Below are 27,901 nucleotides of genomic sequence, written 5' to 3'. Positions count from 1 at the left end.
TCTTTATTTGTAAATAAATAAAGTTTATTCAAATAATAAATCTTATTTGGTTTACAAGAAGAAAACATCAGACGATTCAAACATTCTTTTATCTAAATATGTGTACATGAATAATAATCGTTTACTGATACACATAAATGCATGTAATTGTTACCTTTAATGTCATTATATGGCTCTTTAAACATTACAGCCATTCAACATTCAACAGAACAAATGTATTTATCAAATATACAGTAGTCAATTCTCTCTTTAAATGTATCTACATTATTTCACTCAGTATGCTTTTTAAAAAATAATGTTGATGCTATAATACAAATGATACAATTAATGTTTCAGTACTATATCGGGGTATTTATTTTCAACCAAACATTTAAACATACGTTCAACTGTTCTGATCTTAAAATATCAAGGAGTTATTGGTCCAAATTTGAATTGATCTTGATATTTTCAAGCCAGCATGTTAAAAATTTTGAAATGTTCAAAGGGAAGCGATTCCAATAAATTTACACATGATCAATATTGACGTATGTATTTCAAATCAGCAGGTGCCAGCGGTAACCGCTGTAGATAGTAAACAAGTAATCGATAGAAATCAAATGATAAATGTTATTTCAAGTATATTTATGATTTATGTAAGCCTTACACAGAAAAACACGAAAGTATATGAAATTTACAGAAAACATAAAAATAACGGATTTTTAAAAAGGGGGAGGGCAAAAAAAATTGTCCTGTCCCTATGTACCTGCGGATGCCTTATCATCAAGTGGGTGATCTAAGCCAATGTTAGTGTTTTTTCAAGCAAAATAACGTAACTTTAAAACGAAAAGAAAGTCTTTCGGTAATTAAAGGTAGAGTATTTTTACTTAAGCATATCAATTAAAGTCCGAAATTATCAATTATGTATACTATAGCAATTTGGGATAATACAAAGTGAATATATTTTGCTAAATAATAAAACACCGCTCCTATACGAATTACGAGTAAGTCTGTTCGAATTTGCATAAGTAAGCGTGCAATTTATTTTTTAAAAGTAATTTGAACTATAATGAATAAAATAGTAAGATTGATACTGATATACACATGTGTTTTACCAGGATACGTACATGTAATATGGAGGGGACAAAATATCTTAAATTATTGCTATAAATCACAAAATGATTCAAATCATTGTCCGATATTGCAATTTAATGGCATTTATCAGGTATGTTAAGAACTTAACGTGTTTAAGTTGAAGATTAAGAAAAACTTAAAATCGAAAAGAACTTTGAAGAGGTGATCAAACCTTCTACTACAGTTGTATCCGCAGTGTTTGAAATAAAATATCTATCATTTTTGAAAATAAAATCAATCAATGTGAACTGAACGTTAAATCAACGTGTAATGTATATAATTTCTTTTTTAAGCAGTGAGAAAAATGTTGAGTCAACATTATTTCTAATGTATATTATTTCTTTTTTAAAATTACTTGATTACCTCTATAAAAATATGAATACGACATGTGTGAAGAATAAAGGATTGGAAAAAATATGACATTCCTTTAATCAATATTTATAAATAGATAAAATAGCAATCTGCTGCAATAAAAAAAAGGTGAATTTATACAGAAAAATATACATGTAGTTCACATGGTACAGTCATAAAGTACGTAATACAGTACGCAATTTTATTGAAATAACGAATTTACATCGTTTATCTTCAGCATGAAAATATATAACAAGTTAAAATCTAAATTTGAAGAAACAATCAGTGAAAAAATTTAGACAATTTTCAACAAGAGTGGCAAGCTCATCTGAACTACCAAAAGCCATTGATTATCGTCTATTCAAAGTAAACCCTTAAAGGGAAAACTATTTCAAAATACAAATATTAATTAAAACTTTTTGTAGATTTAGGACCCTCAGTCCTAAACTTCCTACCGAATCTGGGAGGTGGAATAATGTTACCATGGTTACTAGCGAAAATCAATATATTGTAAACTGTGTCATTCATGAGATATTGGTGATGAAGTTCACTTGTTTTGATGATTTAATGATGAGAGAGAGCGAGAGAGAGAGAGAGAAATAAACTTCACTACCAAAAAGACCAAACATATAATGAAATTTTATGTACTAAAAACAGAACAATGCCGAACAATTTGTGATGGAATTTTACGTTAACATTGTCAGCATTTATATATTATTGTATTTATACATATTTATTTTATATAACCTGTAATCTTTACACCTGGGACATATAAATAAATTCAATGTATAATATGAAAATAAGATCATTTGGTTTGATTGCAAATGGCACAACTCTCCACCAGAGACAAAATGACGGAAGTTTACAACTATAGGTCACCGTACGGCCTTCAATAGTGAACAAACCCCATACCGCATAGTTAGCTATAAAAGGCTCCGAAATGACAAATGTAAGACAATTCAAACGAGAAAACAAACGGCTTCATTCATGTACAAAACATTGAACGATTAACAAATACGATATACAGCAACAAACGACAACCATTGAATTACAGTCTCCTGACTTGGGATAGGCACATACAGAATCTGAGACTAATTACAATGTAATGGCCCTTGTCAGAACCTGACACTTACAGATAAATGCAATGTATCAGTCCTTGTCATAACCTAGGACTAATAGATAAATTCAATGTATAAGTCCTTGTCAGAACCTAGACTAATAGATCAATTCAATGTATCAGTCCTTGTCAGAATCAATGACTAATAGATAAATTTAATGTATCAGTACTGGTCAGAACCTAGCCTAATAGATAAATTCAATGTGTTAGTCTTTCTCAGAACATTGGACTAATAGATAAATTCAATGTATTAGTCCTTGGCAGAACCTAGGATTAATAGATAAATTCAATGTATTAGTCCTTGTCAGAACCTGGGACTAATATATAAATTCAATGTATTAGTCCTTGTCAGAACATGGGACTAATAGATAAATTCAATGTTTTAGTCCATGACAGAACCTGGGACTAATAGAGACATTCAATGTATCAGTCCTGGTCAGAATCTGGGACTCAAAGATAAATTTAATGTATCAGTCCTGGTCAGAACCTGGGACTCATAGATAAATTCACTGTATCAGTTCTGGTCAGAACCTGGGACTCATGGATAAATTCAATGTATCAGTTCTGGTCAGAGCCTGGGACTAATAGATAAATTCAATGTATTAGTCATCGTCAGAATCCTGTCAGAACATAGGACTAATAAATCAATTCAATGTAATAGTCCCTGTCAGAACCTGTGACTAATAGATAAATTCAATGTATAAGTCCATGTCAGAACCTATGACTAAGAAAAAAATTCAACGTATAAGTCCTTGTCAGAACCTATGACTAATAGATAAATTCAATGTATAAGTCATTGTCAGAGCCTGTGACTAATAGATAAATTCAATGTATTAGTCCTTGTCAGAACCTGGCTGGGACAAATAGATAAATTCAATGTATTAGTCCTGGTCAGAACCTGGGACTCATAGATTAATTCACTGTATCAGTTCTGGTCAGAACCTACGACATCGTCAGAATCCTGTCAGAACATCAAACTAATAAATAAATTTAATGTATTAGTCCTGGTCAGAACCTGTGACTAATAGATAAATTCAATGTATAAGTCCATGTCAGAACCTATGACTAATAAAAAAATTCAATGTATAAGTCCTTGTCAGAACCTATGACTAATAGATAAATTCAATGTATAAGTCATTGTCAGAGCCTGTGACTAATAGATAAATTTAATGTATTAGTCCTTGTCAGAACCTGGCTGGGACAAATAGATAAATTCAATGTATTAGTGCTGGTTAGAACTTCTGACTAATAGATAAATTCAATATATTAGTCCTTGTCAGAACCTGGGACTCATAGATTAATTCACTGTATCAGTTCTGGTCAGAACCTGGGACTCATAGATAAATTCAATGGCTCAGTTCTGGTCAGAACCTGGGACTAATAGATAAATTCAATGTATTAGTCATCGTCAGAATCCTGTCTGAACATAGGACTAATAAATCAATTCAATGTAATAGTCCCTGTCAGAACCTGTGACTAATAGATAAATTCAATGTATAAGTCCATGTCAGAACCTATGACTAATAAAAAAATTCAATGTATAAGTCCTTGTCAGAACCTATGACTAATAGATAAATTCAATGTATAAGTCATTGTCAGAGCCTGTGACTAATAGATAAATTTAATGTATTAGTCCTTGTCAGAACCTGGCTGGGACAAATAGATAAATTCAATGTATTAGTCCTGGTCAGAACTTCTGATTAATAGATAAATTCAATATATTAGTCCTTGTCAGAACCTGGGACTTCTAGATAAATTCAATGTATTAATCCTTGTCAGAACCTAAACTTATAGATAAGTTCAATGTATAAGTCCTTGTCAGAACCTAGACAAATAGATAAATTCAATGTATCATTCCTTGTCAGAACCTAAACTTATAGATAAGTTCAATGTATTAGTCCTTGTCAGAACCTAGACTAATAGATACATTCAATGTATCAGTCCTTGTCAGAACCTATGACTCATAGATAAATTCAATGTCAGTCCTGGTCAGAACCTGGGACTAAGATAAATTCAATGTATTAGATATGTCAGGAACTGGGACTAATAGCTAAATTCAATGTATTAATCATCGTCAGAATCCTGTCAGAACATAAAACTAATAGATCAATTCAATGTAATAGTCCCTGTCAGAACCTGTGACTTATAGATAAATTCAATGTATAAGTCCTTGTCAGAACCTATGACTAATAGATAAATTCAATGTATAAGTCATTGTGAGAACCTAGCACTAATAGCTAAATTCAATGTATCAGTCCTTGTCAGAACCTGGGACAAATAGATAAATTCAATGTATTAGTCCTGGTCAGAACTTCGGACTAATAGATAAATTCAATGTTTTAGTCCATGTCAGAACCTGGGACTAATAGGGACATTCAATGTATCAGTTCTGGTCAGAACCTGGGACTCAAAGATAAATTCAATGTATCAGTCCTGGTCAGAACCTTGGACTCATAGATAAATTCACTCTATCAGTTCTGGTCAGAACCTGGGACTCATAGATAAATTCAATGTATCAGTTCTGGTCAGAACCTGGGACTAATAGATAAATTCAATGTATTAGTCATCGTCAGAATCCTGTCAGAACATAGGACTAATAAATCAATTCAATGTAATAGTCCCTGTCAGAACCTGTGACTAATAGATAAATTCAATGTATAAGTCCATGTCAGAACCTATGACTAATAAAAAAATTCAATGTATAAGTCCTTGTCAGAACCTATGACTAATAGATAAATTCAATGTATAAGTCATTGTCAGAGCCTGTGACTAATAGATAAATTCAATGTATTAGTCCTTGTCAAGCTGGCTGGGACAAATAGATAAATTAAATGTATTAGTCCTGGTCAGAACTTCTGACTAATAGATAAATTCAATATATTAGTCCTTATCAGAACCTGGGACTACTAGATAAATTCAATGTATTAATCCTTGTCAGAACCTAAACTTATAGATAAGTTCAATGTATAAGTCTTTGTCAGAACCTAGATAAATAGATAAATTCAATGTATTAATCATCGTCAGAATCCTGTCAGAACATAAAACTAATAGATCAATTCAATGTAATAGTCCCTGTCAGAACCTGTGACTAATAGATAAATTCAATGTATTAGTCCTTGTCAGAACCTATGACTAATAGATAAATTCAATGTATAAGTCATTGTCAGAGCCTGTGACTAATAGATAAATTTAATGTATTAGTCCTTGTCAGAACCTGGCTGGGACAAATAGATAAATTCAATGTATTAGTCCTGGTCAGAACTTCTGACTAATAGATAAATTCAATATATTAGTCCTTGTCAGAACTTGGGACTACTAGATAAATTCAATGTATTAATCCTTGTCAGAACCTAAACTTATAGATAAGTTCAATGTATAAGTCCTTGTCAGAACCTAGACAAATAGATAAATTCAATGTATCAGTCTTTGTCAGAACCTAAACTTATAGATAAGTTCAATGTATAAGTCCTTGTCAGAATCTAGACTAATAGATACATTCAATGTATCAGTCCTTGTCAGAACCTATGACTCATAGATAAATTCAATGTCAGTCATAGTCAGAACCTGGGACTAAGATAAATTCAATGTATTAGATATGTCAGGAACTGGGACTAATAGATAAATTCAATGTATTAATCATCGTCAAAATCCTGTCAGAACATAAAACTAATAGATCAATTCAATGTAATAGTCCCTGTCAGAACCTGTGACTTATAGATAAATTCAATGTATAAGTCCTTGTCAGAACCTGTGACTTATAGATAAATTCAATGTATAAGTCCTTGTCAGAACCTATGACTAATAGATAAATTCAATGTATAAGTCATTGTGAGAACCTAGCACTAATAGATAAATTCAATGTATCAGTCCTTGTCAGAACCTGGGACGAATAGATAAATTCAATGTATTAGTCCTGGTCAGAACTTCGGACTAATAGATAAATTCAATGTTTAAGTCCATGTCAGAACCTGGGACTAATAGAGACATTCAAAGTATCAGTCCTGGTCATAACCTGGGACTCAAAGATAAATTCAATGTATCAGTCCTGGTCAGAACCTGGGACTCATATATAAATTCACTGTATCAGTTCTGGTCAGAACCTGGGACTCATAGATAAATTCAATGTATCAGTTCTGGTCAGAACCTGGGACTAATAGATAAATTCAATGTATTAGTCATCGTCAGAATCCTGTCAGAACATAGGACTAATAAATCAATTCAATGTAATAGTCCCTGTCAGAACCTGTGACTAATAGATAAATTCAATGTATAAGTCCATGTCAGAACCTATGACTAATAAAAAAATTCAATGTATAAGTCCTTGTCAGAACCTATGACTAATAGATAAATTCAATGTATAAGTCATTGTCAGAGCATGTGACTAATAGATAAATTCAATGTATTAGTCCTTGTCAAAACCTGGCTGGGACAAATAGATAAATTCAATGTATTAGTCCTGGTCAGAACTTCTGACTAATAGATAAATTCAATATATTAGTCCTTGTCAGAACCTGGGACTACTAGATAAATTCAATGTATTAATCCTTGTCAGAACCTAAACTTATAGATAAGTATAATGTATAAGTCCTTGTCAGAACCTAGACAAATAGATAAATTCAATGTATCAGTCCTTGTCAGAACCTAAACTTATAGATAAATTCAATGTATTAGTCCTTGTCAGAACCTAGACTAATAGATAAATTCAATGTATCAGTCCTTGTCAGAACCTATGACTCATAGATAAATTCAATGTCAGTCCTGGTCAGAACCTGGGACTAAGATAAATTCAATGTATTAGATATGTCATGAACTGAGACTAATAGATAAATTCAATGTATAAATCATCGTCAGAATCCTGTCAGAACATAAAACTAATAGATCAATTCAATGTAATAGTCCCTGTCAGAACCAGTGACTTATAGATAAATTCAATGTATAAGTCCTTGCCAGAACCTATTACTAATAGATAAATTCAATGTATTAGTCATTGTGAGAACCTAGGACTAATAGATAAATTCAATGTATCAGTCCTTGTCAGAACCTGGGACAAATAGATAAATTCAATGTATTAGTCCTTGTCAGAACCTGGGACACATAGATAAATTCAATGTATTAGTCCTGGTCAGAACTTCTGACTAATAGATAAATTCAATATATTAGTCCTTGTCAGAACCTGGGACAAATAGATAAATTCAATGTATTAATCCTTGTCAGAACCTATGACTAATAGATAAATTTAATGTATCAGTCCTGGTCAGAACCTAAACTAGTAGATAAGTTTAATGTATTAGTCCTTGTCAGAACGTGGGACTGATAGATAAATTCAATGTATCAGTCCTTGTCAGAACCTAGACTAATAGATAAATTCAATGTATTAGTCCTTGTCAGAACCTAGGACTAATAGATAAATTTAATGTATTAGTCCTTGTCAGAACCATGTCAGAACCTCTGACTAATAGATAAATTCAATGTATAAGTCATTGTCAGAACCTCTGACTAATATATACATTCAATGCGTAAGTCATTGACAGAACCTAGGACTAATAGATAAATTAAATGTATTAGTCCTTGTCAGAACCGGGGACTTATAGACTAATTCAATGTATTAGTTCTTGTCAGAACCTAGGACTTATAGATAAATTCAATGTATTAGTTCTTGTCAGAACCTAGGATTTATAGATAAATTCAAAGTATCAGTCTTTGTCGGAACCTAGGACTAATAGCTAAATTTAATGTATCAGTCCTGGTCAGAACCTAAACGAATAGATACATTTAATGTTTTAGTCCTTGTCAGAACCTGGGACTAATAGAAACATTCAATGTATTAGTCCTGGTCCGACCTAGGACTTATAGATAAATTCAATGTATAATTCCTTTTTCAGAACATGGGACTAACAGATAAATTCAATGTATTAGTCCTTGTCAGAACCTGGGACTAATAGATAATTAAATGTATCAGTCCTGGTCAGAACCTGGGACTCATTGATAAATTCAATGTCAGTCCTGGTCAGAACCTGGGACTAAGATAAATTCAATGTATTAGATATGTCAGGACCTAGGAATAATAGCACTACAAACCAGTAAAAGTCTGAAATGGCCTATATCTGTACTCGACTGTACTGATTTTTACTCGACCAGTCTGAATTGGTCTGAATTTTACTCGACAGTACTCGACCCCAGTCTTAACCATACTCGACTGTACTGATTTGTACTTGACCCTTATCTTTGCCATTGAAAATAGTCTGAACTATTACTCGACCAGTCTGAAACAGTCTTAACCCATTCTCGACCTGTACTCGAACTTTTTTTTTCAGTCTTAACCATACTCGACCAAAGGTCTGAACAATACTCGACCAGTCTGAACCATACTGGACCAAACTGTTAAAATAAATTTCTTTTTAACTGACATGACAACAGACACAATAAAATAAAGATATATTATAAAAATAGATTTTTACATTCTTACATGATTCTCAGATTTATGGAATAGAGATAGTTAAATCAAATTATCTTATATAATAATTTAATTATATTCATTTTAAAATTTTACCTAAAAACCACACCTATACTGAGGGTAATTAAACCTTATTAAGGTGCTTCTTGTTTGGCATGTGTTTTTTTTAAATTAATTTTCCTTAATTCCTAAATAAAAACTACATAGGTTTCATGGTTACATATAAAAAATGTACAATAGTTATATAATTATCTTTTTAATGAGGTAACAACAGCCAACAAAATCACTGAAATTGTTTAACCTTATTTTAGAAATACATCTATTATTATAATTTGGGATATATTATATACAATATATATCAAAAAGGGATAAAAATTAAAGAAATTAATAAAATTTTTCTTCTGATTAGTGGTGAAGTATAAAGTAATACCTCCTGCTTGGGGCAAACTCATTAAAAAGATCACAACCTGGTCAGAGAGTATTAAATTCTAATTAACATGATTAACATTCATTCAAATTTGCAACATCCTGTGAAACTTAAATCGCAAGGCCTTTTTTTAATTCACTAGATAAGTAATACACGAGTTTAAGAAAAATAGGGCTTTCTTTTTACCTGTAAAACACACATGTACTGAGGCAATTAAACCTTATCAAAGTGCTTCTTGTATGCCATGTCTTTAATTTTGACAAAAATTATATAAATTTAATTGAAATAAATTTTTACTGTAACTTTGGAACACATTTCCTTTTTTAAAAGTTATCACAGGAATAATTACTATGGAAGTTCTATTATCATGATTATATTAAATTCTTGGTTTAACAAAACAAAAGTGTCATTTTTAAAATTTATTAAGTTACTTTATATGCTATTTTATATATATTTTAATAAAAAAAAATGTTCACTGCATTATTAACTTAACTCGACTGACACCATAAATCTATACGAGGCTTAAGTTAATGGTGAAAATTGTCCAGTAGTAACCATAAAATATATCTGAAACATTCAAAAAATTTTGAATAACATTGAAAATATTAGTCACAATTCAGTTTTGAGATTATTTGATCAGCTTGTTTTATTTTTATTTTAAAGGTGATATATATGTATGTATATAAGTGTTGATGAATATGGTGATGAAGTTATATTATGTTCATTGTGAAATTTTGGTTTTAATGCTATATTGAATACATTTTTAATTTCAAATTGTTGTTCAAATTTCTAGCCAGGGGAAATAGCTGTTGTTAAAAACAGTTCCTAAATTGATGAAATACAATAGATAGATACAAAAAATAGGTCTAGGTTGGTTAAGACTTGGTCGAGTATGGTTCAGACTAGGTCGAGTATGGTTCAGACTAGGTCGAGCATGGTTCAGACTAGGTCGAGCACGGTTCCAGACTAGGTCGAGCACGGTTCAGACGCGTATAAAATGGTTAAGTACTGGTCGAGTACAAGTTCAAACTGTTAAGTATGGTTTAGGCTACAGTCGAGTATTATCAAGTAAATTTCAGACCAGTTCAGACTGGTCGAGTAAAAATCAGTACAGTCGAGTACAGATATACGCCATTTCAGACTTTTACTGGTTTGTAGTGTAGATAAATTCAATGTATTAATCATCGTCAGAATCCTGTCAGAACATAAAACTAATAGATCAATTCAATGTAATAGTCCCTGTCAGAACCTGTGACTAATAGATAAATTCAATGTATAAGTCATTGTCAGAACCTAGCACTAATAGATAAATTCAATGTATTAGTCCTTGTCAGAACCTGGGACAAATAGATAAATTCAATGTATTAGTCCTGGTCAGAACCAAGGACTGATAGATAAATTCAATATATTAGTCCTTGTCAGAACCTGGGACTAAAAGATAAATTTAATGTATAAGTCCTTGTCAGAACCTAGGACAAATAGATAAGTTCAATGTTTTAGTCCTTGTCAGAACCTGGGACTAATAGATAAATTCAATGCATCAGTCCTTGTCGAACCTAGACTAATAGATAATTTAATGTATTAGTCCTGGTCCGACCTAGGACTTATAGATAAATTCAATGTATAATTCCTTTTTCAGAACATGGGACTAACAGATAAATTCAATGTATTAGTCCTTGACAGAACCTGGGACTAATAGATAATTAAATGTATCAGTCCTGGTCAGAACCTGGGACTCATTGATAAATTCAATGTCAGTCCTGGTCAGAACCTGGGACTAAGATAAATTCAATGTATTAGATATGTCAGGACCTAGGAATAATAGATAAATTCAATGTATTAATCATCGTCAGAATCCTGTCAGAACATAAAACTAATAGATCAATTCAATGTAATAGTCCCTGTCAGAACCTGTGACTAATAGATAAATTCAATGTATAAGTCATTGTCAGAACCCAGCACTAATAGATAAATTCAATGTATTAGTCCTTGTCAGAACCTGGGACAAATAGATAAATTCAATGTATTAGTCCTGGTCAGAACTTCGGACTGATAGATAAATTCAATATATTAGTCCTTGTCAGAACCTGGGACTAAAAGATAAATTTAATGTATAAGTCCTTGTCAGAACCTAGGACAAATAGATAAGTTCAATGTTTTAGTCCTTGTCAGAACCTGGGACTAATAGATAAATTCAATGCATCAGTCCTTGTCGAACCTAGACTAATAGATACATTTAATGTATAAGTCCTTATCAGAACCAAGTCAGAACCTCTGACTAATAGATAAATTCATTGCATAAGTCATTGTCAGAACCTAGGACTAATAGATAAATTCAATGTATTAGTACTTGTCCGAACCTGGGACTTATAGACAAATTCAATGTATTAGTCCTGGTCATAACCTAGGACTAATAGATAAATTCAAAGCATCATCCTTTGTCAGAACCTAGGACTAATAGCTAAATTCAATGTATCAGTCCTGGTCAGAACCTAAACGAATAGATACATTCAATGTAATAGTCCTTGTCAGAACCTGGAACTATTTTATAAATTCAATGTATTAGTTCTTGACAGAACCTGCGGACTAATATATAAATTCAATGTATTAGTCCTTGTCAGAACCTGGGACTAATAGATAATTGAATGTATCAGTCCTGGTCAGAACCTGGGACTCATTGATAAATTCAATGTCAGTCCTGGTCAGAACCTGGGACTAAGATAAATTCAATGTATTAGATATGTCAGGACCTGGGACTAATAGATAAATTCAATGTATTAATCATCGTCAGAATCCTGTCAAAACATAAAACTAATAGATCAATTTAATGTAATAGTCCCTGTCAGAACCTGTGACTAATAGATAAATTCAATTTATAAGTCATTGTCAGAACCTAGCCCTTATAGATAAATTCAATGTATTAGTCCTTGTCAGAACCTGGGACAAAAAGATAAATTCAATGTATTAGTCCTGGTCAGAACTTCGGACTGATAGATAAATTCAATATATTAGTCCTTGTCAGAACCTGGGACTAAAAGATAAATTCAATGTATAAGTCCTTGTCAGAACCTAGGACTAATAGATAAATTCAATGCATCATTCCTTGTCGAACCTAGACTAATAGATACATTTAATGTATAAGTCCTTTACAGAACCAAGTCAGAACCTCTGACTAATAGATAAATTCAATGCATAAGTCATTGTCAGAACCTAGGACTAATAGATAAATTCAATGTATTAGTCCTTGTCCAAACCTGGGACTTATAGACAAATTCAATGTATTAGTCCTGGTCAGAACCTAGGACTAATAGATAAATTTAAAGCATCAGTCTTTGTCAGAACCTAGGACTAATAGATAAATTCAATGTATTAGTCCTTGTCAGAACCTGGGACAAATAGATAAATTCAATGTATTAGTCCTGGTCAGAACTTCGGACTGATAGATAAATTCAATATATTAGTCCTTGTCAGAACCTGGGACTAAAAGATAAATTTAATGTATAAGTCCTTGTCAGAACCTAGGACAAATAGATAAGTTCAATGTTTTAGTCCTTGTCAGAACCTGGGACTAATAGATAAATTCAATGCATCAGTCCTTGTCGAACCTAGACTAATAGATACATTTAATGTATAAGTCCTTATCAGAACCAAGTCAGAACCTCTGACTAATAGATAAATTCATTGCATAAGTCATTGTCAGAACCTAGGACTAATAGATAAATTCAATGTATTAGTACTTGTCCGAACCTGGGACTTATAGACAAATTCAATGTATTAGTCCTGGTCATAACCTAGGACTAATAGATAAATTCAAAGCATCATCCTTTGTCAGAACCTAGGACTAATAGCTAAATTCAATGTATCAGTCCTGGTCAGAACCTAAACGAATAGATACATTCAATGTAATAGTCCTTGTCAGAACCTGGAACTATTTTATAAATTCAATGTATTAGTTCTTGACAGAACCTGCGGACTAATATATAAATTCAATGTATTAGTCCTTGTCAGAACCTGGGACTAATAGATAATTGAATGTATCAGTCCTGGTCAGAACCTGGGACTCATTGATAAATTCAATGTCAGTCCTGGTCAGAACCTGGGACTAAGATAAATTCAATGTATTAGATATGTCAGGACCTGGGACTAATAGATAAATTCAATGTATTAATCATCGTCAGAATCCTGTCAAAACATAAAACTAATAGATCAATTTAATGTAATAGTCCCTGTCAGAACCTGTGACTAATAGATAAATTCAATTTATAAGTCATTGTCAGAACCTAGCCCTTATAGATAAATTCAATGTATTAGTCCTTGTCAGAACCTGGGACAAAAAGATAAATTCAATGTATTAGTCCTGGTCAGAACTTCGGACTGATAGATAAATTCAATATATTAGTCCTTGTCAGAACCTGGGACTAAAAGATAAATTCAATGTATAAGTCCTTGTCAGAACCTAGGACTAATAGATAAATTCAATGCATCATTCCTTGTCGAACCTAGACTAATAGATACATTTAATGTATAAGTCCTTTACAGAACCAAGTCAGAACCTCTGACTAATAGATAAATTCAATGCATAAGTCATTGTCAGAACCTAGGACTAATAGATAAATTCAATGTATTAGTCCTTGTCCAAACCTGGGACTTATAGACAAATTCAATGTATTAGTCCTGGTCAGAACCTAGGACTAATAGATAAATTTAAAGCATCAGTCTTTGTCAGAACCTAGGACTAATAGCTAAATTCAATGTATCAGTCCTGGTCAGAACCTAAACGAATAGATACATTCAATGTAATAGTCCTTGTCAGAACCTGGAACTATTTTATAAATTCAATGTATTAGTTCTTGACAGAACCTGCGGACTAATATATAAATTCAATGTATAAGTCCTTGTCAGAACCTTAGACTAATAGATACATTCAATTTATTAGTCCTGGTCGGACCTAGGACTTATAGATAAATTCAATGTATTAGTCCTTGTTAGAACCTGGGACTTATAGATACATTCAATGTATAATATGAAAATAAGATCATTTGGTATGATTGCCAATGGCACAACTCTCCACCAGAGACCAAATGACAGAAGTGTACAACTATAGGTCACCGTACGGCTTTCAGGAGTGAACAAAACCCATACCGCATAGTCAACTATAAAAGGCCCCGAAATGACAAATGTAAAACAATTCAAACGAGAAAACTATCGGCCTGATTCATGTACAAAACATTGAACGATTAACAAATACGATATACAGCAACAAACAACAACCACTGAATTATAATTACAGGTTCCTGACTTGGGACAGGCACATACAGAATCTGATACTAATAGATAATTTCAATGTATTGAACCATGTCAGAACCTGGCACTTACAGATAAATTCAATGTATCAGTCCTTGTCAGAATCTTTAGTTTTCTACATCGTGTTATCAGTTTTATTCGTCGTCTTTCTGTTTTTCCATGGTGTTGTCAGTGTATCTCGACTTGGAAGTTTTAAGTCAAAAACTGAGCAGACGTAGTTTAATTAACGGATGCTTTGTTAATAAGCTTCCTGATGTCTGATAAATTTTTTGATTTCATTCAGTACTCCATCAAAATTATATATTCCTTCTGCTGAATAAACTTGTCTCGTCCCAAGTAGGTATAGTAAATTTACATTGCAAAGGACGATAAACGAATATCAATAGATACACATTTTGCCCTACTTTTAGCCAATTACACGATTTCAACATATCTTTTACTATAAAATATCAGCAGAAATGGTATGATTGCCATAGAGACAACTGCCCACCAAAAGGACGTGGATGTTACTACTCAATTTATGTTACCCTACGCCATTAATAAAATTGCAAAATTTATACCCAATAGAGAGCTATAAAAAGGCCCGTCACGACAAATGTGAAACACCTCAAACGAGAAACCAATTGTCTTGTTTGGTTTGATATGTGGAAACTGTGTACAAGCAGAAGTTTAGATTCTCCAGGTTTATTTTAAGGAAACGACTACTTTCATGTTGATTTATTTTATATTTCATCAGTGGGATGTAGGATATGATCCGTGTTCAATAATCATAGATCCCTGCTGCTTATACATCTTATTATTAAAGACAATATAGTAATCAAATAATAACACCTAATTGAATTCCAAAAATTTATAAATACACATATTTACAGAGCTAAAATAGTAACCCTCATTTAAAGAAGACATTGGTAACATCAATTAGGACATAGGGTGTGATTTAAAAAAATACCGTTTAAAAAAATAAAAATATTGTTATAAAAAAGGCAGTTAGAAGTCGTATTTAAAAATGTTATTATTCTAAATTGTATACGTGACATTTGTGAAATTAATTGGGAGGTTGTGGAAGATGGGGTAGGTCCAATAGTTGTAGCAAAAATAACACCAAATTATCTGTTGGATAGTTGTCTCAATAGCAATTCTACCACATCTCATTATTTTATACTTTTGAGCAAAAAGGTAGAACTTCACCTGTATTTTTTTCTTTAATAATGTCTAGTATGTATTTTTTTCGATAGTTTAAGCATAACATCTCCTGTTATTCTGCTTCAATGTCGAGCAACTGGTTATGTTAAAAATTTATTTTCACGTCTCAGGTAATTTTTTGTTCTCTTCGCGTATAAGCCATGTTGCTTTATATATATATAGTGCAACAATATATATCAAAGAAAACGATTGGGAATTAAAATAACACAAGTTTATTAGTTTGATGGTTAAATTGCAGGATAAAACAGGATATGTACATTGTCGGAAATTATAAAAAAAAAAAATATTGGTACTCGCTGCGAAACCGGAAAAAAATCTCGGCGAGACTCGTTTTTCCTCCCGTTTTTAAATTTCATACAAATTAAATTTTACATTTTTCGACAATGTACATGTATCAGTGCCTGTTCCAAGTAAAGAGTCAGTGATTGATGTTACTCTTTATCATATTTGTCTTTCGGTTTTTGTTTTGTATAGTTTGTTAATTCTTGTGTTGTGCTGTAACACCAGTGTCCCAGATTAAGGGAGAAAAGGAGGCACACACTAACATGTTTAACCCCACCGCATTATGCACGGGTATGTCCTAAGTCATGTTATTCAGTGGTTCTCGTTTGCTGTTGTATATCATACTTTTTTTATTGTTTTGTACAAACTTCAGGCCGTTAGTTTTCTCGTTTGAATTGTTTTGCATTTGTCATGTTGGAGCCTTTTATAGCTTGTTGTACGTTATTGGTTTTGTTTATTGTTGACGGTCTAACCGTGACCCATAGTTGCCAACTTCTACGTCATTGTATCCATTATGAAAAATTCTCTAATTGGAAATCATGCCACATCTTTTTATATTTATATATATTGTATATTAGTATGCAGAGAAAACCAAATAGGAACAAGACTTTGACATAAAAGTTTTTTTTTTCAATTTCTAAAAGCAAGCTCAAAGAAAATCTCATAGATACTGTACATTTAGTTAGATCATGTCTTTTTCATATATTTACTATACTAAATAGTTGTGTACAGTCATTCTGAAATCTGTGTAATGGACCGAAAAAAGGATTACCTTTAATTACACATCACCTATAATTTGTATATGCTTATCGCCTAAACCCCTCCGTCATATCTTAGCGTTATCCGAAAAATAAGTAACCTCAAAAAGCATTTTGTATTTAAATTAAAATAAAGGGTCATGCTTCTCTGCTTATAGCGTTCAAACGTAAAATTATTTATCATTGATACACAATTCAAAAATCAAATTTATAATACAAATTTCTATAATGTCAATCAAATTATTAATTAACTTCTAAGTTAATTAGATAAGGAGGTGCGAGGGGAGGGGGTAGGTCCAATGGTTGTAGCAAATTAACACCAAATTATCTGTTGGATAGTTGTCTCAATAGCAATTCTACCCCATCTCATTATTTTATACTTTTGAGCAAAAAGGTAGAACTTCACCTGTATTTTTTTCTTAATAATGTCTAGTATGTATTTTTTTCGATAGTTTAAGCATAACATCTCCTGTTATTCTGCTTCAATGTCGAGCAACTGGTTATGTTAAAAATTTATTTTCACGTCTCAGGTAATTTTTTGTTCTCTTCGCGTATAAGCCATGTTGCTCTCTATATATTTAGTGCAAAAATATATATCAAAGAAAACGATTTGGAATTAAAATAACACAAGTTTATTAGTTTGATGGTTAAATTGCAGGATAAAAACAGGATATGTACATTGTCGGAAATTATAAAAAAAAAAGTATTGGTTCTCGCTACGTAACCGGAAAAAATGTCGCTGAGACTCGTTTTTCCTCCCGTTTTTAAATTTCATACAAATTAAATTTCGAACAGCGGTATACTACTGTTGCCTTCATTTACATTTTTCGACAATGTACATATATCAGTGCCTGTTCCAAGTAAAGAGTCAGTGATTGATGTTACTCTTTATCATATTTGTCTTTCGGTTTTTGTTTTGTACTGTCTGTTAATTCTTGTGTTGTGCTGTAACACCAGTGTCCCAGATTAAGGGAGAAAAGAAGGCACCCACTAACATGTTTAATCCCACTGCATTATGCATGGACATGTCACAAGTCATGTTACTGAGTGGTTCTCGTTTGCTGTTGTATATCATACTTGTTTTTTTATTGTTTTGTACAGTCATTCTGAAATCTGTGTAATGGATCGAAAAAAGGATTACCTTTAATTACACATCACCTATAATTTATATATGCTTATCGCTTAACCCCCTCCTTCGTCATATCTTAGCGTTATCCGAAAATAAGTAACCTCAAAAAGCATTTTGTATTTAAATAAAAAAAAAGGGGTCATGCTTCTCTGCTTATAGCGATCAAACGTAAAATTATTTATCATTAATACACAATTCAAAAATCGAATTTGCAATAAAAATTTCTATAATGTCAATCAAATTATTAATAAACTTCTAAGACATTGAAAATAATTATCAACAATAAACGTTATGTTTTCCGAATAGAATAAACCAACAATATTAAACAGATAAATAATGTATTGTGTTAAAAAAAGAAAGCCTTTTTTTTCCTAGTTGAATGTCGACTTCTTAATAACAAAGTCCTGTACTTTATTATAATATTATCAATGTCTACTCATGAATAACGTTAACAAAATCCTGTATTTTATTACAATATAATTCACAGCATGAAGCTTTCTACTATACTCTTCCTGTTTAAAAAACTTACAACATCACGACAGTCATGATAACTTTTCATTAGTGCAAGAAATGGACTGATTTTAAAATTTGTCATCATTTGATTGGATACAAATGATATAGAATTTTGTTATTTTGCCACATAATGAACAATAAAGTATATAAACCAAAATTTAAACAAATGTTATAACACGTTCAATTTTGCAGAAAACAACGTTCAAATATTTGATCAGTTACTTGGAGTGAAATGAAGATTCAGTTTGTTGTTGCGTTACTTTGCTTGGTGATATTTCTACATTCTGAAGGTAAGTGTTTCATTGGAACTTGTTTTTTATTAGATTGTCACAAAGATAATTCTGATCTTAGTGAAACTGTAACAACTTTCATCTAGGAAAAGGAAGGAGACACAGTCAAAACTAACCATTGTAATTTGTAATGCATAAAAACTTGCATGTGATTGTTTAATTAAAAAAAAACACCGTTTGTATAATATTTTCCAAAATCGTTAGTTTTTTTCATTAAAAAATAATTACGGGACACAGATCAGCTAACTTAATGTTACAATATTCCTATCCATTTATCAATGTCTTGATGTAGCAAGAAACCAAAATGTGTGACTCCATTAACATTTTTTTTTAACAAAAGGTCTTTTCTAATGTTTTATTTCAAATCATATGTTATTTTTGCATTCCTTCTATTGACATCATATTGTTTTTCTCTTGTCTGAACATTATACAATTATGGCCTCCATAAAAATTTAATATCCAAAAATATTAAATTGAGGAAAGGTTATTTTCTTCGAGGTGCGTAGGACCGAGGGGAATAATCTTTTTGAGATTTAATAATTTTGGATATTCACTTTTCGTGAAGGACATAACTGTATTATTATATGTTCGATCTATGAGTTTGACTGTCCCTCTGGTATCTTTCGTCCCTCTTTTATACTGAACTTAATACAAATATATAATTATTGTTTATAAATCTTAAGGCGGTCGCCATATTTTCTAGACGTCAACAAACAGTATGACGTCACTAGCTAGTTGTTTTTTTGGCATGCAAATGTACACAGATATTCGCGAAGAGTTATTTTGCCTACGCGCATATTCCCGAACAGTTATTTTGCCTACGCGCATATTCCTGAACAGTTATGTTTCCTACGGGCATATTCCCAAACAGTTATTGTGCCTACGCGCAATCTGCCGTAGGAAAAAGGGCTTATTCTCCTTGAATGAATAACAAAATACATTAATATCTTAATTATTTTATTAGCGGTTACTATAGTATAGTATAATGATACAAAATGTTACAATTTTTTAAAAACAAACTTGATACATAATCCGTTATTGTGTTGGTTGACAAATACCCTCAACAGCAATTTTGGAAATGATTTGACAAAAATAGATTTTGGCACTCTTTCAGTCCCGTACTGCAATGTTTCACCTTACATTTTAACACCTGTAAGTTATCTTCAAGAACAAAAAACTCACGGGTAGCGTCATGTTGATCCTGAGTAAGCTTTACGTAAAGAATTAACCAATTTGTTAAGCAGGAAATCACTTTTAATCCCGTTGGGTTATTTGTTTTTTTCTAAAATTATTTATAGGCAAACACCAAGACAATGGTCACTACAAAACCAAGGCCAAAGGACACAATCACGAAAATTGCAAAAGCAAAGGCGATCCACCAAAGAAGTGTGAAGGTATGTTTCCAATAGAGTATGTGCTTTATCATTAATAAGTACCTTTGTTTTACATGTTGAGCTACAGAAATAACTTTAATAAACACGACTATTTTGGTATTTTCACCACAAATTAGTTAAAACCTTCAGGTAATTCTTTCATATACGAATATTTGTTTTGGAAGTTTGGTTACAAATGGGACATCACATCCTATTTTTTACAGTGATGTTGTGTATAGAGCCATACAATCCATTTAAACGTATTGGTCCTTTAAATAAACTTATTTTGAAAGGTTTTCATAATTCAATAATGTAGTAAGATCCTCGAATATTGTCTTTATTTGTAATATTATTGATTGTGTAATTAATTAATTAGAACAAACAGGCGGAAGATAACAAGGGGACATTCAACCCTCACAAATCGAAAAAAAAAAAAAAAAAAATTACAACGCCTTAGCAAAAAAACGAAAAACGACGAAAAGACTTACAAATCCGCACAATACTACATAGAAAACAAAAATGTTGAGAAACACGAACCACATAAAAAACCGGAGTTGAAAATCAGTTTCTCCGTAGGGTAAGCAGTTCCTGTTCAACATATAACACCCTTTGTGTAGCTTATTCCAGTACAAACTAGGTGACCAGTCTTATTCAGTGAGGTCACAGGCGAGGAAAATAACATGACTTAAATGTATTACTATACCGTTATGAACTTTATTGTCCTAGGTCTACATCCTGTCAATACTTATATTTTGACATTGCACAAGGTCGTACTTATCTCAGACTGTTTATGACGTCCTTACATTAAGGATTTAATGTCAACTGTTTGATATTTAAGTCTGGGAAACATGATTTATTTTAGGTTTAATTGGCGTTGAATAAACTTTCAGTAACTGCTAGTACTCTTAGATCGGAAATTGATGTCTTTTAGTCTTTTTGTCAGTTCGTTTTGTTTTACTTCGTGCCGATCTGATGAGTTAATCCCTTTCAAACTGATTTTTACCGTTTGTTCTTCTGCTGTTACACGAACCACCCATTAAAAAAAGGGGTGGGGAGTGATCGTTAACAAATAGGTTAAACCCTGTCACATTCGGTAGGTGCCCATCCCAAGTCTGGCGCCTGTAATTCAGTGATTGTAGTTGATTGCTGTCAGTTTTTTTGTGTATGATAAATTATTCCTTTGTTTTTTTCGTTAGATTTGTTTTCCATTTTGTCATGTCAAGGTCTTTTGTAGCTTATATAACGGTATGTGTTTTGCTCATTGACCGTACAATGACTATTAGCTGCTACATCCACATCTTTTAGTCACTGGTGGATAGTTGTCAAATTGGCAATCATATCACATCTCAGTATTTCCATGTAGATAACAAAAAGGTAAAATAAACAATTTCATGGGGCCCTTTATAGCTTGCTGTTCGGTGTGAGCCAATGCTCCGTGTTGAAGTCCGTACCTTGACCTTTAATGGTTTACTTTTATAAATTGTAACTTGGATGGAGAGTTGTATCATTGGCACTATTACCACATCTTCCTTTATCTACTTAGAAGGTTGTTTAACTAGTGAAGTGGAGAGTCTCAATAAAACTTTGAATTGTATATCCATACCTCATATCTCATGTATAATACACATATTGACTTTAAAACATGTCTGAATAATGACTCAGAACATAATTCAATGAAAGAAGACTTACTAGATTCGTTATGAAGTGTGTCCCAATTCACAAGAAAGAAGAATCTAACTAGCTGTAGTACACTTTTTGTAAAAATGATAATCAGAAATTGTATCAAAAATAAATTAATGGTTCATTTTGTTTTATAGCACCTTGCAAAACTCTTCCAACGACATGTCCAGTGGGATACTCAAAACTAACTAATCAAAGTATAAGCCCAAATTGTTACCTATTCGAAGGGAATAATACATCGGATAGACCAACGTGGTATGCTGCACTTGTGAGTTTGTCAAATAACATCCTAGTAACAGAGGATCACTTTAGTATTCAAACTGACTCTCTTTATGGTTTTATAAACCAGATATAAACGAATGTAATTTGCTGCACAAATGCACAGAAAATGCATATTAAAAAAAAGTCTAAAAAAATACCTATAATTAATGCATATGTATAGCAATGGAAGCGTAATGTTTAAAGGAGTCTGTTTCTAACTTTTCTACTGTGCATTACTTTGACAAAGTAAGAAAAAATGCTTCACAAGAATCATTAATGGGTACCATATTCTGACTGACAACAACTATTAATTACATCCAGGTGGCTTTGTATATTTATAGAGTATTGTTTGTGTTTAACCCGATTCCAATAATGATAGTAAATTTAGATGGCCATGCGAGTTGGGGTAGTCAAATATTATGCCCAAAGGATGGAGGGGTAATCGCTTAAATGTTTCTTTAGTAGCAATTATTTACGAAATTTTGTTTTCTTTTTTGCGTATTTGGCCATGTTTCAAGACATTTGGGGTTACTCTTTAAGAAAATCAAAAATGGTTGTTTAACAAACAGCTTAATAGTCATTATTACTTCAGGTGGTTTTTCGGAATTTTGTATCGATCGTTTTTTTTTTTCTATTTTGAGAAATAAAAGTGACAATATTTAAAGTTCTTGGTTTGATTTGGAGTCTTAACGAGTCATTAAAAAGTTAACATCATTGAAATGTATCCACATAATTTGCTTTTTTTTGTAACTGTGAAGTTATGTTCATTATTTTCAAACATGATCTTATTGGTAATATTACATTACTTTAAATTAAGGAATATATCTCCGTCATGCAACGCTCTGATTCCGTGCCCGACTTTGACTATACTTGTTTGACGTTTTGGTTGACAAGCTCATTTTTTTAATAAGCTTTGGATTTATAAATGTTTTGGCCTTGAGCTTCAATTAAGAGACATTTATTTTCGAAACGCGCATCTGGTACAGAAAAATAAGTATCGTTAATGTTATTATATGCAATTTTTTTTTTAAATTCATACATTTGATTTACAGTAATTCAGTATTAGTTCGGTTTTTGAAATTTATTGCAGTAACAACAGTGGATGTTTCATAAAGATATTATTCAAACAATGTTTGTAACAATGAACAGAGACCAAAAATTAAAATAACGAAAATACCGAACTCCAAGGAAAATTCAAAACGGAAAGTCCCTTATCAAATGGTAAAATCAAAAGCTCAATCACGTCAAACGAAAAAGGGAAAACAACTGTCATATTCCTGACTTTTCCTTGTTTAGGAAACTGTGGATTAAACCTGAATTTAAAGCTAGCTAAACCTCTCACTTGTATGATAGTCGCATATAATTCCATTATATTAACAACAATGTGTGAGCAAGAGATGCATTGTAAGAAAAAGCTGTAACACACATTAGAGTTTGTTGCGATAAAAACTGTATGCCGGAGAATGTAGTTTTCACAAGAATATTACAATAGTACCTGTGATTATCATCTTATAACTAATACAATGACAATATACTGTAGGGATTTGTAATACGGATGTACCGTTTGTATGATAAAACACTTACCGTGAATATAATTTTGATAAATGTACTTGACGTCCTTAAATGTACAGGCCTTTGTTAAGGTTTTGCATTTGCTGGAAAACAGAATTATCCTGTTGATTTTAATTGTGCCGATCTCATTTTTGCAGGCGAGATGCATTAGTACTCCTGGTGCCTACCTGTGGATTCCAGAAACAATAGAAGAGGCTGAAGCAATTAGAGACAAATTTAACATTGGTTAATCATTTCCAATATTTCTTTCACATGCATTTTTGATGTGTGCAACATAGCGAACACTTATTATTCATTTGAATCCCTCAAGATAAAACAAAAGAATACCAAATACATAAAACATTATGAAAAAAAGTTACCCTGCATTGTGTTGTAAACGTCTTAATAGATAAATTTGTATTTACTTTTTTTTATTATTTCGGGGACAAAAACGGTCTCATGTTTCTCCCAATGAAAAAACAAATAAAAAAAAACAGACCTTATTACACTCTGTTCTCATTAATAAAATGTATCATTTTATTCAACCAGTAATGAGGTAAAGCTACAGGACAGATAACATTTATTTGTAATTAAAATTTTTATTTTATAATGAAATTCATTTTTTTCATGTTTTGATTAATAATAATCATCAAATTTATCATGAACTAAACACAAATTTGACAACAACAAATCAAATAAATAAACAAACAAAAAGTTATGTAGATTAAGATGTTAACCTACTGTTTTCAAATATGTTCTTTTCAATCTTATATAGAAATGATCTATTATTTTTTATTAATGTGGTATCATAAAACTGTCTGAATCGATTTTTATTAAAAGTGTCTGTTTCTAATTCTATTAACAAATATTTAGTAATTCATATTTCGTAATAAAGTTAAATATGCAAAGTTAATGATAGATATGTGGATGTCTCCATTTTATAAACGATTATATGTTGCCATTCTGATTTTCTTATGTAGTTGAACATGGCTTTGACATATATGTTGGAGCAAACAATCTAGTTGACAGTGATACATATGTGTATTCAGTAACCAATGACACATTTGATTGGGACAACCTTGCATTTGGAGAACGTATGTATATTTGCCATTTAAATAAATATTATATAATGAATTAAACTAACTATACTGTTAGTTCAAACATTTGATGGAAAAATAATTGATAAGTCAAAGATTTTGATATTGATGATATTGATATTAACTGGTTGGTAAGTATTTGGACATATTTTATTTTAAACATACTTTGCTGATATAACCGTTGGAATTGAGAGATTTGGTCCTCCTCAAATATTTGCATCGTCATATTTTAGGTGTAGAACTATCTAAAAGATAATTTAAGGAAAATCTAATCAATGATTTGGGACAGGTACATAAAGAATGTGACGGAAGTAAACTATTTTGTGAGCTATCAATCCTCAACATAACATATCTTCTCGTGCACTCTTGATATGACCGTCTTGTAATGTACTGAATCTGAAAACTTGTTTGTAAAATTTCAGATCTAAATACATGACATTATCGATTCAATTTTGAATATATACACAAGAAAATATATAAAAAGAAAAATGAGTGTTCATATGTATATATGTAGGACTCGGAGGTACGATGGGGACGCTGAAGTGCGATGGTCATGCTGAAGTGCAATGGTCTACGCCGAAGTGAGATGGTCCGTTCGCTGATGTGTGTTGGTTTATTTGCACATGATGGCTAGTTTAAAATCTATAGAAGTGCAATTACGAGTATTATGAAAAGTATATGTAGACATTTTTAATAATTAGTATATAAATTTTCATTCATTATTGTCTATTTCTGTCTTTAATAACAGTTGCATACTTAATGAGAGATCGTCCTTTTTGATTTTCTAGATGTGGACATAATTCTGCATTAACATTTTATCCTCATGAGTTCCTCGTTTACCGTAACATTATAATACAGAAAGTCTGTCTGTGAACCTGCATGTATTTAGAGAATGTCATGCTCGATCGTACGTAAAAAGGAACCTTTTGAAGATTTCGGAAAAAAAAATCGCTACAGAAGGATAACTTTCCTCTATCCACCAATCCTCCACGTGTCTCGTAGTATTCAAAGTTAATAAGCCCCTTATCAACTTACAAACATGGAAAACAGCTTCTAACATACAAATTGACTTCTACATCGACATGAAAAGAATTGAAAATGTAGTATGTGTAGACCATCGCACTTCGGCGTAGCTATAAACAAGATAGCGCCACAATGCCACCATCGCACTTCAGCGCAATCAAAAGCTCACTTCAGAATAATAAAACGCTTACTTCAGCGTCAAACCATCGCACCTCAGCGTGACCATTGCGGTTCGGAGTACCATCGCGGTTCAGTCCTACATATATATATATAAATATATATATATGTGTGTGTGAGTGTTCATATGTATATATATATATATATATATATATATATATATATATATATATATATGTTTGTGTGTGTGTGTGTGTGTTGGTGAGTGTGTGTGTGTGTGTGTGTGTGTTGGTGAGTGTGTGTGTGTGTGTGTGTCAATATGAAAAAAGTGTCCTTCTCGACATTTTATTTTAATTTCTAACTTTTATTTCAGAATTTGGATTGCTGAAAACCTTTGATGGCTGCATGGAACTGGAATTTAATCAGACCGGGATACCTAATTTTCTGTGGGATTCAGATACTTGTTCTTCTGGTAACGAGGCATATATTTTGTATTTTGACCATCTGAAATTGAAGTTTTGTGTTCTCCCCTATTTGCATTGAAAATATAGAATGGTACTAGATGAACATACATATAAAAGAAGAAATAGGGGGTCAATGTTTAATGGGGTAAAATTTTCTACAGCATCTTATGACACAAGGAATCAATTTGTAAAAGCATATTATATATATTCATCAATTTTCATAGTTATCCTAATGCAGAAAGATTTTCCTGAAAACTTTGTACTTTTTTAACGACACTAAACTGCAATTATCTCATGATTTTTTTATCATTAAAAACTAAATTACCCAATTTCCACTACAAAAAATAAGATTTTTTTATTAAGCAATGCTCAGGCACATAACGTCACAATACCCAAATTGAACCCATTTAGCAGAAATAGCAGCGGAAATCGTACACGTTTTCTTAGAGACTAACAAATTTGTATTTTTATGATTTGACATTTTGCACGTCTTTCAACATAACTAAATATATCTAAATATACACAAAACATTCACAGTATATATCAACAGATGAATTATTCACTGGAAAATATTAAATCTACGGAAACGTCGCCATGCGAAGTTCACAAAAAGTTAACTTTTTAAAATAAGCAAATACAATATGTTACAAGCATCCATTTCTTAAAAAATGAATAGTAAGCATCGACTTTTGTAAAATTGTTCTAAATATTTGTAGAAATAAAACAAAAAATCTGTTATTCGATTTTTACGGATGTGAATTTAAGCATGGATGCAATTTGGGTACTCTTTATAATAGAATCATGGATCGTTTGGAAGTCGGTTCAAACCCATTTTTCTATGATTCAACATGGATTCAAAAAGAAATTGGTTGAACTATATAGTAAATAAGGATAAATCTACCAAATAAACACAGGATGGAAACTTTTGTCTGGATCATAAATAAACGTAGCTGATAAACTGTTACAATAGGTGCAATTTGGGTACCCTCAATGTTATATGTGTAACATGAGGTAAATATTCAATAATAAACATGAGATATTATCAAATATAAAATAACTACAAAATGGTGCACAATAAAGTATATCACCATTAGTTATTAGTTTTAAATAAAAGATGACACCTTTCTATTTAAATTACCTTTGCAATAAGATAACGGGCCTGCTCACTTGTTTACTTGGATACTATTATAACTAGCTATATAGGTATCCCGTGTTCTCTAATATTTACAAGTTGGGACTTACAAATAAATAGATAGTGAAATTCGTCTCCGATATTTTCGTTGCATAAATTACATCTTTGTTCCTCCGCAGGAATATTATGCCTTTGCCGAGTTTCAATAGGAATCTTCAGGTTAAAATTCCTACATTATGGTATCCAGATTCTTGTGTTATCTGAA

General features: G+C 31.7%; 1 protein-coding gene across 1 annotated transcript; it reads left to right on the top strand.

Moving 5' to 3' along the window:
* Window positions 1-644: 644 nt before the first annotated feature.
* Window positions 645-26,756, top strand: LOC127702848 (uncharacterized). Its single transcript, XM_052207152.1, has 8 exons — window positions 645-848; window positions 18,841-18,938; window positions 20,237-20,332; window positions 22,129-22,259; window positions 23,962-24,049; window positions 24,784-24,897; window positions 26,414-26,531; window positions 26,729-26,756. Exons 2-8 carry the CDS (start codon window positions 18,881-18,883, stop codon window positions 26,754-26,756), a joined length of 633 nt encoding a protein of 210 aa, XP_052063112.1. The 5' UTR covers window positions 645-848; window positions 18,841-18,880.
* The last annotated feature ends 1,145 nt before the right edge of the window (window positions 26,757-27,901 follow it).

This window comes from Mytilus californianus, unplaced genomic scaffold (assembly GCF_021869535.1).
Source record: "Mytilus californianus isolate M0D057914Y unplaced genomic scaffold, xbMytCali1.0.p SCAF_5, whole genome shotgun sequence".
Taxonomy (NCBI): Eukaryota; Metazoa; Mollusca; class Bivalvia; order Mytilida; family Mytilidae; genus Mytilus; species Mytilus californianus.
Note: the sequence above shows the minus strand (reverse complement) of the source record. Positions and strands in the feature narration are given on the sequence as shown.

What these genes read in the sequence shown, in the direction of transcription:
- LOC127702848 (XM_052207152.1), top strand. Translation starts at nt 18,881, where the DNA reads ATGAAGATTCAGTTTGTTGTTGCGTTACTTTGCTTGGTGATATTTCTA. An exon ending in TAGAGACAAATTTAACATTG is followed by an intron (nt 24,050 to 24,783) that starts GTTAATCATTTC and finishes TTTCTTATGTAG; the next exon opens with TTGAACATGGCTTTGACATA. An exon ending in CAACCTTGCATTTGGAGAAC is followed by an intron (nt 24,898 to 26,413) that starts GTATGTATATTT and finishes CTTTTATTTCAG; the next exon opens with AATTTGGATTGCTGAAAACC.